General features: G+C 35.4%; 1 protein-coding gene and 1 pseudogene across 1 annotated transcript; both read right to left on the bottom strand.

Annotated features, from left to right (window-relative positions):
- Window positions 1–2183: 2183 nt before the first annotated feature.
- On the bottom strand, window positions 2184–8943 carry LOC149567110 (calmodulin-like protein 3). The gene is made up of 2 exons (XM_089817453.1): window positions 8649–8943; window positions 2184–2350 (listed from the first exon to the last, which is right to left on the bottom strand). Exons 1-2 carry the CDS (start codon window positions 8941–8943, stop codon window positions 2184–2186), a joined length of 462 nt encoding a protein of 153 aa, XP_089673579.1.
- A 2622-nt stretch (window positions 8944–11565) lies between these two features.
- Window positions 11566–12437, bottom strand: LOC149567109 (calmodulin-like protein 2 pseudogene; annotated as a pseudogene).
- Window positions 12438–19631: the final 7194 nt, after the last annotated feature.

Raw genomic sequence — 19631 nt, 5'->3', positions numbered from 1 at the left:
ATTACAATATTCTTAAAATAAAAACAAATTAAAGTCATGCAAACTAAACACCATATATAAAATTGAAAAATAAAATGTTGAAGAATAATTTTATAGTAACTTTATACAACTATATTTAAAAATAAATAAATAATTCGCTACTAACTTTATCAAAAATTAAGTGACGTTATTAGTTTGATGTTGCATTAATAAAGAACAAGTGTCATATAATGGCTTAGCACTTCCTTTAGTTTTTTAAATTGAATGAAAAAAATTAATTTGTAAAATATAATATAAAAAATCTTAAAAAGTATACAGTATCATGTTTTACAAGCCAAGTTAATATAATATAAATCACATTATTAAAAATATAACTCTTAAAAACTATCATGTTTTACAATTCTTGAAATCCGGAAATGATTCAACAGAAAAGTGTTTTAAGAAATTATTAAGTTATTGATATTATAATTAAATTTAAAGGAAAACTTTTAATTATAAGCATGATTTGCAAAAATATTAAATTTGAGTTTTATATTTAGTGAAAAATTTCAATTGTCAAATATGAATCAACATTCTAAGTTATTAATAGGGAAGAGCTTACAACACAACGGTAAATTGTGAGCCTCTTATCCGAGAGGTCTTGTCAACTCTACACAAGCTTAATATTAATAATAATTAATCACACCACATAATAATAATGAACCTTGGCTTCGACCTCTTACCAATTCAAAAAAAAACATTCTTAGTTATTAATACAAATGAATTTGACAATAAAGAGAATTTGTATTAGAAAAATAAATTACAGAATTAACAATTTTTTTTTTTTTCTATTAGATATAAGAGTTTCAGAAAATACAAAGCAGCCAAAGTGCCACCACAAAAATCAACAAGGAGGCCAAGCCTCACTAAGGAAGAACAGACTCAGCTGTACAACATAACAAAAAGAGGAGAAAGACTAACTAACTAAGAACATCATAGTAATTGACCATCCAAGCAGTCCAACCTAAGGGACCCTCCATCCAAACAATGCTTTTACGTTCTTGAATCTGCATCAGCCTGAATAAATCTTCTTTTCTAGCATTCACTTTCTTACTGATTTCTCTATTCATCCTAATGCAAGCTTGCTCGAAAACTTGCAAATCACCCAGAGTTCTACACCATTGGTATCCATGCTTCAACTCATAGTAGAAAAAAGTAGCATGCCCATCATGAAGGAACCTTCTCATGTTGTCCCGCTCGATCAACATAGTAGCCTGCACCTGCAAAGAAATTTTAAAATAAACGAGTTTTCGAAAAAATTCACTAAGATCCTTTGGCTTACCTTGGTACCTTTCCTCGTTCCTGCACTTCCAGATCTGCTAGAGAATGTTAGATGACAATATATTTGAAAATAAATTGGTATCTTTAGGAAGACCATTAATATGACCAATGATAATATCAAGAATATTAACATCAATAGAATAAACAATGCATGACATTAAGATTCTTCCATATTTATAAGATAAATTAATATTAAATAGAATGAATAATAGAATGAAAATTTTTCACATAATGATCAGGCTGAGTTCAATAATGAATCCAAGAACTCATGGGACTGCTCGTAATATAACAATTATATGTTGTTTCAGACTGTAGATGGGGTATAACTGTGAAAATCTACCTAATCTTGTAAAAATAAAGATGATATATGTAAATTGATTCGTGACACTAATGTACGACTTCCATAAAACTCTCTAATGTCAATTACTAGGAAAGAAATTCCTCCACTATTATATTTTAGAGATGCAATCCTTTGGTCGTTTTTTAAAAAGCATTAAATTTTAAAATTTACCTTTTGAGTCAAATAGTCAATGCGTCCAGTGTAAGATTCATTTACCATTCACTATATAATCTTTCCTGGTAAGTGGAGAGAACAGAAAAGTGTTGAAAACAATTCTAGGGGCAAGTGCCTCTCTGAAAACCCTCTCGCCAATTACTGGCAGATCGATTCCCCTTGAAACAAGATGTTCTGTTATTTTTGAAAAAAATAAATTATATTCAAGATTAAAAAAAAGCAGACATCAAATCTTGTTCAGTGGATGACTTCAAAATCAAGATTGTGGCCAGGACAGATTTTGGTCAAAAGAATACTCCTTAAAAATTGAAAAAAACAAAATTTTCTGAAAAATCCTGAAACCACCAAATGAGGTCAATACTGAAAACTATTAAGATTTAACGGTCATCATATTCTTAAACTCAGAGAAATCTATGAAGCCGTCCAAATTGTCATCGAATCTACATATCATTCTCTCACAATCCTCCAAATAATGCACACCTTGCTCTAACAATCCCAAACTACTGAGCACTAGTTGAAGCTCAGAAGAGGAAATATTGTTGGAAATAAACGTCAACGCCTGCTGTTTGTCCTCGAGCCCCACGCCCATCTACCCTGTCAGGTCACCACAAGCATTCATGGACGGCAGGCATTCATTTTTGGTAGGTGAGATTTTTGAATTTGGAAATGAGAGGGAAAAACGTTTTAGGTCAGAAGACAAAAAGGAATGTTTCTACATTCATTCTAAGATCAAGTGCAGATCAAGCAGAGTAGAGAAGTTGCAGAGAAGAGCAGTGGAAGAAGATCAACAGATCCAGTCGTTAGAGTGCAGAGAAAGAAGTTTGTTTATTTCGTGCTTGTAGTTGCACATCTTCTCTCTGATCATTTTGTAAGTTTATTGTTCATTGGATTCGACCTATGAAGTAGTGATTGCTCCAAGCATTTTTGTATGCAACCATTAGAGCTACAAGATTAAAGTTTGAAGTATTGAAGTCGTTTGAAGTTTTAGGGTATATTTAGGGTTTTCTGGTTGAAGCCGAATGCTCCCAGATCTTGTATTGTTTTAAATCAAAGTTAAATACTAAGCAAGCAGGCATATTCGGATCTATTGTTCTTCCTCTCTACATTGCATTTGAGAAGATCTTTGTTGAATACTCTTAGTTCTGAGTCTCTAGTTTTAATCGTGAAAAGTTTCACGTGATATCCTGGTCGCTCGGCTTGGTCCCTGTTTCTCCACAGTGGAAGCCAAGCTCACTCGGCACCTTCCCTTGCTGAGCTCACTTGGCACCTTCCCTTGCCGAGCTCTCCTCTTTGTGCCGAGTTCACTCGGCACCTGTTGCTTGTCACTCGACACCTTCATGTGCCGAGTAATTTCTGGCACTCGGCACCTTCATGTGCCGAGCACTTTTCTTAAGTGCCGAGCAACCTGCCACTCAACACCATCAAGTGCCGAGTAAAACTGGCACTCGACACCTTCATGTGCCAAGCAACTTTTAAGTGCCGGATAATTTTTTTTTTTTAGGTTTAGGGTTAAGTTGTGAGTTGATTTTAATCTATATTTCTATCATGGTATCAGAGCTTTGAGGCCCCACATCCAAAGTGAGTTAGGGCATTTGTTTTCTTGAGATATTTATCATGGCAGGAGATGCAGGAATGATTTGGCAGCAGCCACCATCATTTAATGGACAGAATTATGATACATTTGCAAAGAAGATGAAGACCATTATGGTTGCAAATAATTTGTGGGAGTTTGTAGTTAATGGATTCAATGATGTGACTGATCCAACTCAGTATGCTGCCCTCACAAATGCACAGAAGACTCATTTGAAAGAGTCAAGTAGGAAGGATGCTAAGACATTAAGCCTTATTGAAGCAGCAATGACAGAGACTATATTCCCAAAGATTGCAGCAGCAAATTATGCAAAGGAAGCATGGGATATCCTTGAGACGAATTTCAAGGGGACTAATAAAGTCCGCACAGTTAAGCTACAGAACATAAGGAGAGAATTTGAGAACCTTCAGATGAAGGAGAATGAAGCAGTTGCAGACTTCAGTTCAAGGACCTCATATGTGATTAATCAATTGAAATCAAATGGAGAAGACTATCGAGAGCAGAGGATAGTGGAGAAGATATTGAGGAGTTTACCTCATAAATATGACCATTTGATCATGATCATAGAAGAGGCAAAAGACCTCACTATTTTGACAATGGATGAGTTGATGGGTTCTCTTCAAACCCATGAGTATAGGATCAATAGATCCACATCTTCTTCTACCCAAGACCAAGCATTCAAGGCTCAGTCAAATCTAAGAGGACGAGGGAGAGGAAGAAATGGCTCAGACAGAAACTCCAGAGGCAGAGGCCGAGGAAATGGAGGACAAAGAAATGCTGTAGTAGAAAGCTCAGGAAGAGCAGATGGAGCAAGTACATCACAAAATACTTCAAGAGGAGGTAAGAAAAATTACAACTCAAATAAGAGTAATGTAGAATGCTACTACTGTCATAAATATGAGCATTATGCAAATGAATGCTGGAAGAAGCAGAAAGATCAGTCAGGACAAGCAAATGTGGCTGATGTGAATATGGGAAGTGAAAACACTGCCTTCATCATGTGTAATGTTGGTGAAGAAGGAAGCCCTGAGGTTTGGTACCTCGACAGTGGATGTAGCAACCACATGAGTGGTAATGAAACCTTGTTTTCATTCATTGACAAGAGTTTCAAATCATAAATTAAGATGGGTAACAATGGAACCCTACCAGTTGTGGCCAAAGGATCTATTATGGTCCGCACCAAGAAAGGTGACAAAAAGGAAATACAAAATGTGTATTTCGCCCCTAGTATGAAGCACAATTTGATGAGCATTGGTCAGCTCATTCAAAATGGATACAAAGTGCTGATGGAGAATGACATGTGTGTCATTCAAGGAAAGGATGGGAGCAAGAACCTACTTGCAGCAGTTCAAATGACCAAGAACAAAATGTTTCCCTTGAAGATTGAGACATGTTTCTCATCTCAAGTTAGTGCTGCACCTCCCACACAATCAGCTTTAAGGAGTGTGATTGAAGACCCCTCACGGCTATGGCACCTCAGGTATGGTCATCTTGGCTATGCTAGTTTAAATTTATTGTCAAATAAAAGAATGGTAGAAGGTTTGCCACATGTAGGAAATTCTTGTGACAAGTGTGAGGCTTGTATTTTGGGTAAGCAACATAGGCTTCCCTTTAATTCTGGAAATTCTAGGAGGGCTAGATATCCATTAGAATTAGTGCATACTGACCTAGTCGGTCCTATGCAAGTTACTTCCATTGGAGGGAGTACTTATTTCATGACATTCATTGATGATTTCAGTCGTAGGACATGGGTGTATTTCTTAAAGAATAAATCTGAAGCATTTGAAAAATTTGTAGAATTTAAAGCCCAGGCTGAAAGAGAATGTGGACACTATATCAAGGTCCTTAGATCAGATAGAGGAGGGGAGTATACCTCCAATTCTTTTGTAAATTTTTGCAGGAAACATGGCATTAAGAAAGAGCTTACATCCAGCTATACACCACAGTAGAATGGAGTGGCTGAAAGAAAGAACAGGACCATTGTTGAAATGGCAAGGAGCATGATGAAAGAGAAAGGTCTCCAAACTGAATTTTGAGGAGAGGCTATGACAACAACTGTTTACCTAATCAATAGGTGTCCTACAAAGGCAGTCCGTGACAGAATTCCAATGGAAGCATGGTCATGAAGAAGATGGACTGTTGAACACCTAAGGGTGTTTGGATGTGTTGCATATGCACATGTGCCTAAAGAGCAAAGGCAAAAATTTGATGACAAAGGTGTGAAATGCATTTTCATAGGGTACAACCCAAAATCAAAGGCATACAGATTGTATGATCCATTGAACAACAAGATGATGCTTTCAAGAGATGTGGAATTTCTTGAAAATCAGTCTTGGTATGGTTCAACTGATGAGTCACCGAGCACTTCTAGTAAAGTGCCAATTATGAGTGAAGAGGATGTTGATGAACAGCAAGAAGAAGGAGCAAATAGAAGAAAAGGCAAGTAGGTTCAGACATTGCCGAGCTCCTCTAGGCATGACTGAGTGTCAGTGCTGAATACTAGTGAAGACCGAGCTAGTCGACAAAGCAACAATAGTGAAGATTCTAATCCCACACTCTCCTCCCTATTACCAAGAAAGACCAAGAGTCTTAGGGAGATATACCAAGATGAAAGGTATGAAGATTATGATGAGAGTGTTAATTTTGCATTATTTTCTCATAGTGATCCAATATATTTTGAGGAACCTATTAAGGAGAAGAAATGGTGTAATGCCATGGATGAGGAAATAGATGCCATAGAAAGGAATGAGACATGGGAGCTAACTGAATTGCCTCCCAAGAAGCAAGTGATTGGAGTGAAATGGGTCTATAAGATCAAATGCAATGCTGAAGGCAAGATTGATAGGCATAAGGCAAGGTTGGTAGTTAAGGGCTACAAACAACAGTATGGCAGAGATTATGATAAGACCTATGCCCCAGTTGCAAGAATGGAAACCGTGTGTGCTATCATAGCAATCGCAGCTTAGCACAAGTGGAAGGTATTTCAAATGGATGTGAAGTCTTCCTTCCTAAATGGTATATTGAAAGAAGAAGTGTATGTGGAGCAGCCACCTGGTTATGAAGTTGCAGGTGAAGAGAATAAAGTATATAGATTGAAAAGAGCTCTTTATGGGCTCAAGCAAGCTCCATGGGCATGGTACAGTAGGATTGACTCATATTTGATGAGCAATGGCTTTAGCAAAAGCAATGGTGAGCCCACTCTCTACATCAAGGTAGCAAATGGTAATGTGTTGATTGTTGTTTTGTATGTAGATGACTTAATTTTTTCTGGTAATGACAATGCTCTAATTGGTGAATTCAAAGAGGCCATGAAAAGTGAATTTGAAATGACAGACCTAGGTCTCTTGAAATACTTTCTAGGCATAGAAGTAAAACAAATGCATGATGGCATTTTCATCTCTTAAGAAAAATATGCAGGGCAGATCTTGGAGAGATTTAAAATGCAGAACAACAAGGCAATCCCCACACCAACTGCAGTAGGTTTGAAGTTGAGCAAGGAAGACTCTAGCAAAAGAGTGGATCCAACATTATACAAGAGTATGGTTGGAACTCTAATGTATTTAACAGCAACTCGGCCATACCTAATGCATGCAGTAAGTCTGATTTCCAGATTTATGGAAACACCAAAGGATTCCCATTGGCAAGCGGGAAAGAGGATCCTAAGGTATGTGAAAGGTACCAAGGGATTTGGAATTTTATATACTGCAAATGATGATTTCAAGTTGGTGGGATACACAGATAGTGATTGGGCTGGAAGTTTAGATGATAAGAAGAACACTTCTGGATACATGTTTCATATGGGATCGGGTGCAATTTCATGGGCATCCAAGAAGCAACCTATTGTTGCTCAATCTACAACAGAGGCTGAATACATTGCAAAAAATGCAGCAGCATGTCAAGCAATTTGGCTAAGGAGGATCTTAACAGATTTGAATGAAAGGCAAGAGGATGGAACCACAATTTACTGTGACAACATCTCTTCAATTGCATTGTCTAAGAATCCAGTCTTCCACGGGAGAAGCAAGCATATAGAGATCAGATATCACTTCATCAGAGAGTTGGTGAAGAATGGAGATATCAAAATTGAGTATTGCAAGTTTGAGCAACAGCTAGTAGATATTTTCACCAAGGCATTATGCATTGGAACTTTTATGCACCTAAGACAGAGTCTTGGTGTAGTTGATTTGGATCAGCAGTGATCCTTGTTTGTGAGTCTCACGACAAAGGGGGAGTGTTAGAAATAAACATCAACACCTGCTGTTTGTCCTTGAGCCCCACGCCCATCTACCCTGTCAGGTCACCGCAGGCATTCATGGACGACAGGCATTCATTTTTGGTAGGTGAGATTTTTGAATCTGGAAATGAGAGGGAAAAATGTTTTAGGTCAGAAGAAAAAAAGGAATGTTTCTACATTCATTCTAAGATCAAGTGCAGATCAAGCAGAGCAGAGAAGTTGCAGAGAAGAGCAGTGGAAGAAGATCAACAGATCCAGTCGTCAGAGTGCAGAGAAAGAAGTTTGTTTATTTCATGCTTGTAGTTTCACGTCTTCTCTCTGATCATTCTGTAAGTTTATTGTTCATTGGATTCAACCTGTGAAGCAGTGATTGCTCTAGGCGTTTTTGTATGCAGCCATTAGAGTTGCAAGTTTAAAGTTTGAAGTATTGAAGTCGTTTGAAGTTTTAGGGTATATTTAAGGTTTTTTGGTTGAAGTCGAATGCTCCTAGATCTTGTATTTTTTAAAATCAAAGTTAAATACTAAGCAAGCAGGCATACTCGGATCTATTTTTCTTCCTCTCTACATTGCATTTGAGAAGATCTTTGTTGAATATTCTTAGTTCTGAGTCTCTGGTTTTAATCGTGAAAAGTTTCACGTGATATCCTGGTCGCTCGACTTGGTCCCTGTTTCTCCATAGTGGAAGCCGAGCTCACTCGGTACCTTCCCTTGCCGAGCTCACTCGGCACCTTCCCTTGCCGAGCTCTCCTCTTTGTGCCGAGTTCACTCGGCACCTGTTGCCTATCACTCGACACCTTCATGTGCCGAGTAATTTCTGGCACTTGACACCTTCATGTGCCGAGCACTTTTCTTAAGTGCCGAGCAACCTGCCACTCAGCACCATCAAGTGCCGAGTAAAACTGACACTCGACACCTTCATGTGCCGAGCAACTTTTAAGTGCCGAATAATTTTTTTTTAAGGTTTAGGGTTAAGTTGTGAATTGATTTTAATCTATATTTCTATCAAATATACCCATCTTTATTCAAATCATAAACTTTGAATGCCTCCATTAAAGCTGAACTCTGACTCTCTTCCAAATCAAGAGATTGGTAAAGCCCAACAAATTCATCAAATGTTAAACTATCATGATCATCTTTCGTCTGGGAAACACCCATCAACAAACACTTCAATTCTTCCTTTGTAAGTTGAATCCCAAGTTTATTGAGAAAGCAATTGATTTCATGCAAAGTGAGCCTCCCATCGCCATTTTCGTCCATAGAATCAAACATTCTGCTAACTTCATTGGGAACAGATGAAAGTTCCATGTTGTGCTTTTGTTTTGTGTATAAACTTAATTCAGTAAAATGTAGGAGGGGTATAAGATTTTCGGGTGTGTGGAAAGAGGAGGAAAATCAAAGTCTAATGTGGGGAGTTAATCTAGAAGAAGTAGAAGCTTCCGGATATAAGTAAGGGGTTCTGAATGATTCCCCATACAAATCAATTGGTACCATTTCCCTGGTTTTGTTTCAACGCTTAAACATCAAACGAAAACATGGCAGTGGGAATTTCGTAGTGATTGCAAGGAAAAAAGGGAATAACTAAAGCGGCGGAGAAAGTCAGGATTACGTGTGTAAATAAAAATGAGGTTTTTTCAATGTGAGGGGTTGAATTTGATGGCTTTAATTGGAGATTTTAAAAAATAAAAAACATTGGAAATTATTTAGAATTATCTACCTAGACTGGTGACTTTAAGCGAGTAAATTGGAGATTATATAATTTGTTAGTCCAGATTCATTTGGTTCAACAAAACTAAAAGTGGAATTTAAATTGAAATTTGAGGTTTCTGATTGTTTTTAGCCCCACATTTGCATTGCCGTGACTTCAACACTGAAGCACCAAACAGCCGATCGAAACATAGATTTGATCATTCCAAATGACATTGACCTGTCTGTACTGGAGAACCGGTCACATTGCTTCCCAATGAAAAGTGATATCGTTGCAGTGATGAAATGTGTTAAGAGGAAGAATCCCAGTGTTCGAACAAGGACGATTGTAAAGGAGTTGTTTTGAGATGTGTTAAGAGCATTACAAAGAAAGTCGCAAGTAACCAGTATAGAGCGAGGAACTCCATTGACAGATTGGTGAAAATCGACAAATCTGCAGACGAAGGTTCCTCTCTGTAAGTGACACATTTGCCTTTTCATAGCACCTCACAACTGAAAACAATAACACGACCATGACAGACAAAGTGATATCGTTTTCCCAGCAGATTTGAAAAATTGTTAAAAATTGTGAAAGTCAAAATGAGAATTGATCCAGGATCGTTTATGTAGAGGAGTAGCAAATGTTTATTTTGGGCTAAAATGAAAATTCATATTCCTATTTTCAATTCTGGTTTAGCACACTCAAACTGAAGATTCCTAATGAGAACCTAATGTGAACCTTCCGAATGAGAAGCTGCCCGCTCTTAGTGTGAGGGCTGCCAGGGAGAAACAACATGGTGAATGAGGGAAACCATTTAACTTTCAGACACTCAGGTGTAGTCAATCCCAATGTTGATAGGGGAAGAAATCTAGTAGTCTTTGGGGTTTAATGATTGATACTGTATCATTATATAGTTATAGATCCTTTCAATTACGGCTTTTAAAAATTTCAAAAAATAATAACTCATGTATTCATAGTCAATAACACAAGTACTCCTCCTTCCTATGGAGTTCTAAAAATTAACATTGATGGTTCTTCCCGAGGGAATCCAGGCCCTGCTGGTATTGGAGGAGTGGCTCGCTGTAGTTCTGATGATGTTAAATTCTTTTTCTCAGTTCATAAGGGTGATTTCACTAACAATCTCATGGAAGCTCAAGCTATTTTATATGCGGTGGAACAATGTTGCTTGCGGGGATGGCATAAGATTATTTGTGAGTCTGATTCCCAGGTGGTCGTGAACTTGCTTTCTTCGTAGGGGCTTGACAATGTTAGTTGGCAGCTGCCACTGTTGTTAATCAGATTATTCTCTTCTCTACCTCTTTTCAATTCATTAGGTTCACATATATTCCTCGTGAATGGAATAGAGCTGCTGATTGTTTAGCCAAATGGGCTTCTAGTCATGATCCGGGTTGGAATATTATGGATAGGAGGCAACTTTCCTTTGAGATGGTGCAAAAATTTGATGATCTTGTTGCTCAGGATCGAGCTCTTTGTTGAGCTCTCCTTGTTGTATTCCTTTCTGTCTTAATAAATTTTTACCCCTCTTTTTCTAAAAAAAAACACTAGTACTAATAGCCGATTGCACATGTATGATCATTTTTTAGCTTTCTTGGTTGCTGATTGGTCCATTTGTATTAAAAGTATTAAGAGTTCTAGTGTGCAAAATTAATCTGAACAGTTACTAGATCTCTTCCCCTACTTCAAAAACCCCCTACATAGACTTGATTCTTGGCACTGCCATTGTTGCTGACTCTTTTTCTTTTGAGAAATGCTGTGAGCCCTTCTGCCACATCAATTAATGCTATGAGTCTTACAATTTGAGGTCACTGATTAAGCACATTTTTGCTCAGAATTTTCTAGATTTGTGCTGCAATTTGAGGACATGGTTCAGCACATCTTCTGTTCAGAATTATCTACGCGGTGCAATTTGAGGACAGTGCTTTAGCACATTTCGTGCTTAGAATTTTCTAGATTATGCTTGTAAATCAGATGTATGACGTTGCCCCTCATTTCAATTTTTAGTTTTTTTTCTTTTCAAAATTATAATTTCTTCCTTACTCTTGCATAGCTAACAACCAATAAGAACAATGATAATTAATTTTCTTCAGATTTTGAAAAAATATTAGCTATAGAAGATAGAAATATGTAACGAAAATTCCCCAACTCCATTGATGGAATTAAATAGCAGTATGCATTAAACAGATACATTAATAACAAAAAATAACAAACAAATAAGAATTAACTTGGCTGAAAATTACTATCCTGAAAATCCTTTTCAAGATAATTTTGTATTCTTAGCTACAACCTCTAAAATACAAACAGTTTGTTTATCATCAGAGGTATAAATAGTAGAATTTAATCTGTATACACCAATACATAGTAACAACTCATATTATACTCTTGTAATACGGTATGTAGTACAACATGAACATACACAAAATTTGAAATCCCCTGATTCTCCTTATTCAAGGATTGATGACCATCATTTTCTTAAACTCAGAGAAGTCAATTAAGCCATCCAAATTCTGGTCATATCTGCATATCATTTTCTGGCAATCCTCCAAATAATGCCCAGCTTTCTCTAACAATCCCAAATTACACAAAACTTGTTGGAGCTCGGAAGAAGAAATATAACCGTCTTCATTCAAATCGTAGGCTTTGAATGCCTCCATTAAAGACGATTCCTGCAATTCTTCATTTCTAGTACTTCTGCTCTCATCCAGATCGAGAGATTAGCAAAGCCCAACAAATTCACCAAATGTTAAGCTACCATCATCATCTTTGCTCTGGGAAACACCCATCACCAAACACTTTAATTCGTCCTCCGTTAGTTGTATTCCAAGCTTATTCAGAAAGCAATTGATTTCATGCAAAGTGAGCCTCCCATCGCCATTTTCGTCCATAGAATCAAACATTCTCCGAATTTCATTGGGAACAGATGAAAGTGCCATGCTGTGATTTGTGTAAAGGTTATAACTTGAATTTTGTAAACTCGCTGATATTGTATTGACCGTGGATTCAACGTGTATATATAAACACATACAGATAAACAGTATTGAATGTCCAGAATAATCCAGAGCAACCATCTAGAGGCTTCCAGATCGTCAATCTTATCCGGATTGACAAACTCTAATTTCACATTTATGAGAAATTTCGAGGCAATTGCCGTAAAAACATGGACATGTTACAAAAGCGAAGCGAGGATGAGCGGGATCCACGTGTGACGTCACGGCTCAAGTTTCTACAAATATTTTTTACTTTATTTATTCTATAAGAAATTTTCAGGTGGTTCCTTTGGGACGCCCTTAAGTTTCGTACAAAATGTAGGGTTGACTAGTTTTCGAAAATTAAAAAATAAAATAAAATTGTTTTCCAAATTTTCAACATCAATTGTGCATGATATGTACAGGGGAAACGAGTCAGTGTCGTCCATGCATACAATGTCGTGACCTTTCCCCTTAATTATCCATGCATACAATGTTGTGACCTTTCCCCTTAATTATCCCCCACATAAATCAGATGCATGCACACAAACATGCAAAATAAATAATCATGAACATCAATAGGCCTTTTTTTTTAAATTAATTTTTTTATTTTTATTTTTCCATTGTTTAGTTTTCTTAATTGTTGATTGATCCATTTGTCCAAAAAGTACTATAACGGACTATTGGGGGGTTGTAGTGGTGGGTATTGGGTGAACATTTTAAAATAGCACTTTTAGACCACCTTGCGCTATACAAGATCTACAAAGATCTCCGTAAATGTGGGAAAGTTGAAAGGTTAGCTTTAAACTCTTCACTCACCTACGAAGGTCCACCGAAAAAATCAACAAATTTTGACACATAGATTAGAAAATGTAGGTGCACAAAGTTAGCCTAGGCGGCTAATGAGTTGGAATTTGTTTTTTGATTTTTTTCAAGTATTTTAGTCTTTTGTGCGTTTTTTGTTAGGAGCTTAGCTCATATCATTCTTACTACTACAAATAATGTATATGATGGCAAAGCAAAGTGACTGAGAGCCAAGACCACCTTTGATGTCATTTATTCAGACTAATTAATATTTGGATACAACTATGTGATGATATAAAATTTGATGTGGACAAACATTTCATACTGTATAGTACAATCCAACTTAACATCCAAATCCTTGAAGTTGATGTTTCTTGAGAGAATGATCTTGGCCTTAATGGCATTATGGAACATGAAGATGATTTGGTATGTATTAGAATCATCAATATCACTTAGATTATTTGAAATGTCCCCTTTCTGATTTTATATGATATTTAAAGGCTCTAATCAGATTTTTAAAATCAAACAACCAATATTTCAAAGATCCACCGATTTCTGAATAAAACCCAAATTGGGTATGCCCGAAATTGTGCCAAAAACTTCACAGCTTCACATATTATTAATAAATATGAAAGTAGAATTTTTTACAAAAATTTCACTAGCATAACAGCCTACAAAATGACATTTTTAGATCTATATAGAGTTTACGCAACAACTCCCAAATGAAGGACAAAAACAATGCTCATCGGGCTCCCAAAAACAACACAAAATAGCTCGAAAACACCACAAAAATACTAATAATCTATCACAGACGTATAAACATGACCCAATACATATATTCAGCTCCATTTTAATATCTAAATGTCTAAAATACAACAACAACCCAAACTGATATGAAATACTCAACCGGAAACACTAAATTCTTACAAAAAAACACACTCGAAAACTCACAAATTTGCACTGTTCAGCACAAGAACGAACTCTGCATGAGCTTGCATATGGAATGTCTTTAAAATCCCATCCTTAGCCTTCCTGGAAACCTACAAACTCCTGTCTTTGGGTCTCCTTCTCCACAGGTTTGGCAGCCTCTGAAGAACAACAAAGCAATGAGCAAAAATCAAGTTATGGAATGAGCCCAAAATGCCTCCAAATCCCTTTAAAAGAGGGCATAACCCTAACTCATGACCAAGAGGGGTTAATAAAACATATTTTAATAATAATTTTTATTTATTAGTCCATTGGTTTCCAAAGATTAGCCCCTTTTGTCGAAACTTCACCTTTTTGAGCCTGCCTGCCTTAGTAAAGACTATTATTTTTAATTATTTGAAAAGGAGACATGACACTATTAGTATAATTTCAAATCAAACATTGATATGCTAAGTAATCACTGGGAAAGGAAATGTGAGGGGAAATAAAAATGAATGGAGGCTTCACATTGGGGTTCTAATAGATTATGGAAGTGCTTCTTATATGGAGCAAAATGAATCAATATAAAAATAACCACAGGGTTGTGAGATTAGGAATGGTTTATGTGTCAAACAATAATTAGAAGAAGTCATGGGCTTTTTAAATCATGCAATTTAGTAGTAAGAGTAAGTATAGAAAGGAAAAAGGTACTTTGATTATAGTAAAAACCACTTTAGAAATAATAGTATATTGATTTTCTAACTATTATATATATATTTTTATAATTATGGTAGAAATTTTTATTTTTAATTAATTTATATATTTATTTTAATTTTATAATTAACAAATAGTAATCATATGGATAAATTAATATAGTTAAAAATTCAATAGCAAAAATCTAATTATAATTCTAAAAGATATTATGTGTGTAATTAGTTGAAGCCTAGATGATTTATTATTCATTTTATTATCGTTGTTAGATTAATTATTATTATGTGTTAATCTTGAGTAGATTCAAACCCAAGACCTCCCCGATGAGAAGCTCACAATTTACCAATGCATTGTAGGCTCTTGCCTATTATTATTATAGTTCTTATTATTTAATCATTTATAATTTATAATTAGCTTAAATATTTATTTTAATTTTATTTGTATTATTTCTTAGTCTTAATTAATTTATTAATATATTTTAAACTATATATGATCAATAAAATTTATATTTTAAAAACTCTTGTAAGACCCAAAGAATATGAGCCAATCAAGTAAAAGTAAAATAATTTTTATGATTTTAAATTAAAAAATGGCAAGTAGAGCGAATTGTGAAAAAGTGAGATTTATGAACTTTGTGAAAAAAGAATCCCATCAAAGTAATCGAAAATGACATCTAAGCAATATAGGGTTTTTGGCAAAATACGCAACAACACCATGTTGGACAAGTAGAAACCCTAGTGATAGATTGGATAAGACATGGATAGCCTCCGAACTCTACCCATTTGCCAACATAAACCCTACAAAACTCCATTTTGCTGTTAAAATGTCAAACCCTTTTGCCATCCTAGACGATTCATATGGACAGGAACCTCAAGAAAAACAACCAAATAATCTTAAATTGGAGTCTATTTTTGTAGCAATCCCGACAAATAAAGATGAAAGAATAGGGTGTCAGATTCTAAAAACATCAAATGGTAGTCTTAGTAGTGGAACCAAATGGTGCCCATATCAGGTTTCCTTAGATCCTCTTCCTCATGCTAAGATTAAATCAAGTAAACATATGGCAATATCCCATTAGGTGGATAGGGATCCCTGATCGCTCATTTTCTCTACATTCAGTCTTGACAGACAAATCCATTTCTTCAATCTTACCAAATATGCAGAATGTAACAAAAATACCCTATATGCTCAACATACATGTTTTTTAATGGATGCCTCTATGGACCCTGCTTCCCTACACAAAGTTCATCCTAGGAAGTTTGATAGTGCATGTTCCATTCCTTCCTCTTCCTCTCCTAAAAATTACATCCCATAACACCGAAGGAATTTAGAATCCAATCTCCAATCTCACCCTATTTCTCTGCCCCTTTTTCCTTTCACTCCTAGCACATCCAAATCTGAAGAAAAGGTATTGATTATTAGTAATCAAGATAGTGAAAATCGATGGTAGAGTGCCTAAAGGTCAGGGTATTTGCATTCTGGAACGAGCCTATATTAGAAATGTTCAATCTTATTACTTGGTTTAAAGATTTTGGAAAAAATTAGGTAAGTATCTCTCACCATTCGGATAAATTATTTTACATTCACTGTAGTGATGAGCATGTTAAAAAGGACTTCCTTTATGTTTCTGGTTGCTTCTTCAAAGGATGCATAGTTAAAGTCTTTGAGTGGTTTCTAGATTGTAAGGAAGACAATTTAGATTTCTTAATTCCTACCTGGATCACCCTTCAATCCATACCCCCAGAACTAATGCACATAGAAATTATTAGGAAAATAGGTCTTTCAATTGGAGACTTGATTGGTTTGATGCCTCTTTTAAATTTTGCAATAACATTAAACTTTTGATTAAATGTAAGGCTAACAATACAAAATTCAATTCCATTAAAATAATAACCCACAAATCTCTATATAATCTAAACCTCCAGAGATATGAAGGCAGAATCTCAAAAATTATTAGACTTGATGATGAAAGAAAAATAACCTTAAAAAAGCTGCAAACTACTACAAATCTTCCTACCACCTTTCCCATGATGAATATTAGAAGTCAAAGATTAGATCAAAAGACATCCGAGAAAGGCAAGATGAAGGTTCCTCACGACACAATAGATAAAGAAGGCTCAGAAATAGAGATTGGAGTACTAGAAAAAGGCAAGCTAGCTAAGCCATACCCTCCTACTAAGAGCAAGAATAGGCCTCCACATCCTGCCATGAAAGATCGGGAGAAAGCAATCAAGCAACCACAAGAGGACAAAAAGGGAGAATCTCAAAACATAGAATTGGAGAATCTCCCAATATCAGTTAAAGGATCCTCTGACATGGCAGTTTCGAAGGAACCAAAAAGTATCAGTTCTAATATGGAAATCTAGCCAAAGATAAAAGACATAATTTGCAAAGACCTCAATAGAGGAATAAATGGAATTAATCAAGCTATGATCAATACAAGAAGACATAATATAGTATTTAGCAGTAAAAAATTTAAAATAGGATCAAAGAATGCAAAGAAGAGTAAGAATCCAAAATGTCTCAATGGAGAAAGGAAACTAGTAGAGATTGAGCCAAGAAGCCTAGAGAAAAAATGCCCTGACAACATGATAAATAACATAGAGGAGATTGAATTCAACTTATTATTTTCCACCGAAACATAGAATTATGGAAAGACTATTCATATGGAAAGAAATTTAGAGACCCCAAAGAAACAGTTAGAAGTAATCATGAAGGAAACTAGAATCTCCGACAATAGGGTAGTAAATATGTTCACCAAATTTTGACAGACCACTACTACAAGGAAAGAATCACCAGATCATAACCTAAGTGAGCACAAGGCAATGGCAGATGAACGAAGTATGGAAAAAGGAAGACTAACTCAAGATTTTTAGAACTTTTTAAACAAGGATATGGAAAGGATTGAAGACCAAGAAACGACAATGTTAAATAAGACTGAGAAGGAAAATTTGGAACTTCTTTCTAAAGAATTGATACAAGTATTTGATAATGAGAATTTAGATAAGAGCAACGAATCACAGAAAGAGGCCTTGATGGAGCGAGTGTTAAATCTAGGTGGAGACAACTATACTTTTGAAGATCTTAAAAAATACTCACTATCAATTGAGGAAGAAGAAAAGAACAATATAATCCTCCAAAGACAAGAACGTTAATTACTTACAGAACAGGATGATGGTTTTGATGAAGATAGCCACACAAAGGATTATTCAATAGATGACAGGTGTTTAAAGGATCAAACAATCACGACAGAATAGATAATACAAGACCTGGTTATTGAAGATAAAGATGACACAGAATGCAAAAAATCTAAAACAACTTTAAATGCTTGCAAAAATATGGATCAACTAGGTATCCTGATGAACCAAGAAGGGATAAACTCTCCCAACTATGGTAAAGGTAAAGCTAAAAGAAGAAGGAAATCTCTTAAGGAGCTTAGAGAAGTTGATGGGCAGACAAAAGAACAACAAAAGATCAGTCAATTATTTTATCCAGGGAAGGGGAAGTTCCTTCCCAAGGTAGCATGAAGATCACAATGGGGAACGCTAGGGGCCTAAATGCCCCTAGCAAGAAACAACTATTAAAATAGAATTTAAAACAATTTGAATATGAAATCATCATATTACAAGAAACAAAACTAAATAAAGATGAAGGAAATAGACTAGAAAAGACACTGGGTAGTTGGAATTGTTATCTACATGAATCCAGAGGAGCCTCTGGTGGTTTAGGTATGATTTGGAACCCTAGGAAAGTCTCTTTAAATATTTTAAGTTCAAATATCTCATGGGTGAGTGGTAAAGTCAAAAGTATTAAAACTAACCTACAATTCATCTTACTTAACATTTATGGTCCAACTTCTAATATAGAAAAAAAATTGCTATGGGATGAAATCAACATATTTATGAATAATCATAACAATGAACTCATTCTTATTGGAGGTGACTTTAATACTATTTTAAATATAAATGAGAAATTTGGAGGCACCCAACAAATTTCCCAAGCTACCAAGGAATTCCAGAATTGGTCAAATCTCAACAACTTGATAGATATCCCACTCACCAATGGAAAGTACATATGGAACAATAAAAGGAAAGATTTCGCCTATATAGCCAAAAAATTAGATAGATTTTTTCTCAAGGGAGATCTGAGTGAATTAAAATCCGATATCCATTCTTCAATTCTTCCAATTGCAGGTTCATATCACTATCCTATTCGTATCGAATTCTCTGAACCTTATAAACTAGTTAGAAATCCTTTCAAATGTGAAAAGATGTGGTTTTTAGACAAAAAATTTATGGAACTTATTAGAGAATAGTGGTCCCAAGGTGATTTTAAAGGCTCTAAAATGTATGTTTTTGTCTAAAAAATGAAGTTGATTAAAGAAAATATAGAAAATATACTTAAATGAAACAATGAACATTTTAATAATATATTTAAAGAAAAATTAGACATTGAAGAGAGATTAAAAGAACTAAACTTAGAAGTAATTAAAAATGGGATAAATAGTGACAACTACAATATAGAGAAAGATTTACTTGCCAAGCAGGAATTCATTCTAGCCAAGGAAGAAGTCTTTTGGAGACAAAAATCAAGGGAAAAATGGATAGAAGATGGAGATCAAAATACATTTTTTTTCATAATAGCACACTTCATAACGAAACCAATAATAAAATAGTTAAAATCAAAGATCCAATGGGCAACACCATAGACAATCTTGATAAGATAGCCGAGATCTTTGTGAGTCACTTTTATAAAATACTAAATAATCATGACTATTCAAATTTAACATCACAAACAAAAATGCTCGAAGCCATACTTGGAGTAGTCTCGCCAGAAGACAAAGCAGTCTTAAATAGCCCTATTTCTTTCGAAGAAGTTAGACTCATGGTATTTAGTATGAACCC

Source organism: Cupressus sempervirens, chromosome 3 (assembly GCF_028749045.1).
Source record: "Cupressus sempervirens isolate cs-2001-9-10 chromosome 3, ASM2874904v1, whole genome shotgun sequence".
In the NCBI taxonomy this organism is placed as follows: Eukaryota; Viridiplantae; Streptophyta; class Pinopsida; order Cupressales; family Cupressaceae; genus Cupressus; species Cupressus sempervirens.
Note: the sequence above shows the minus strand (reverse complement) of the source record. Positions and strands in the feature narration are given on the sequence as shown.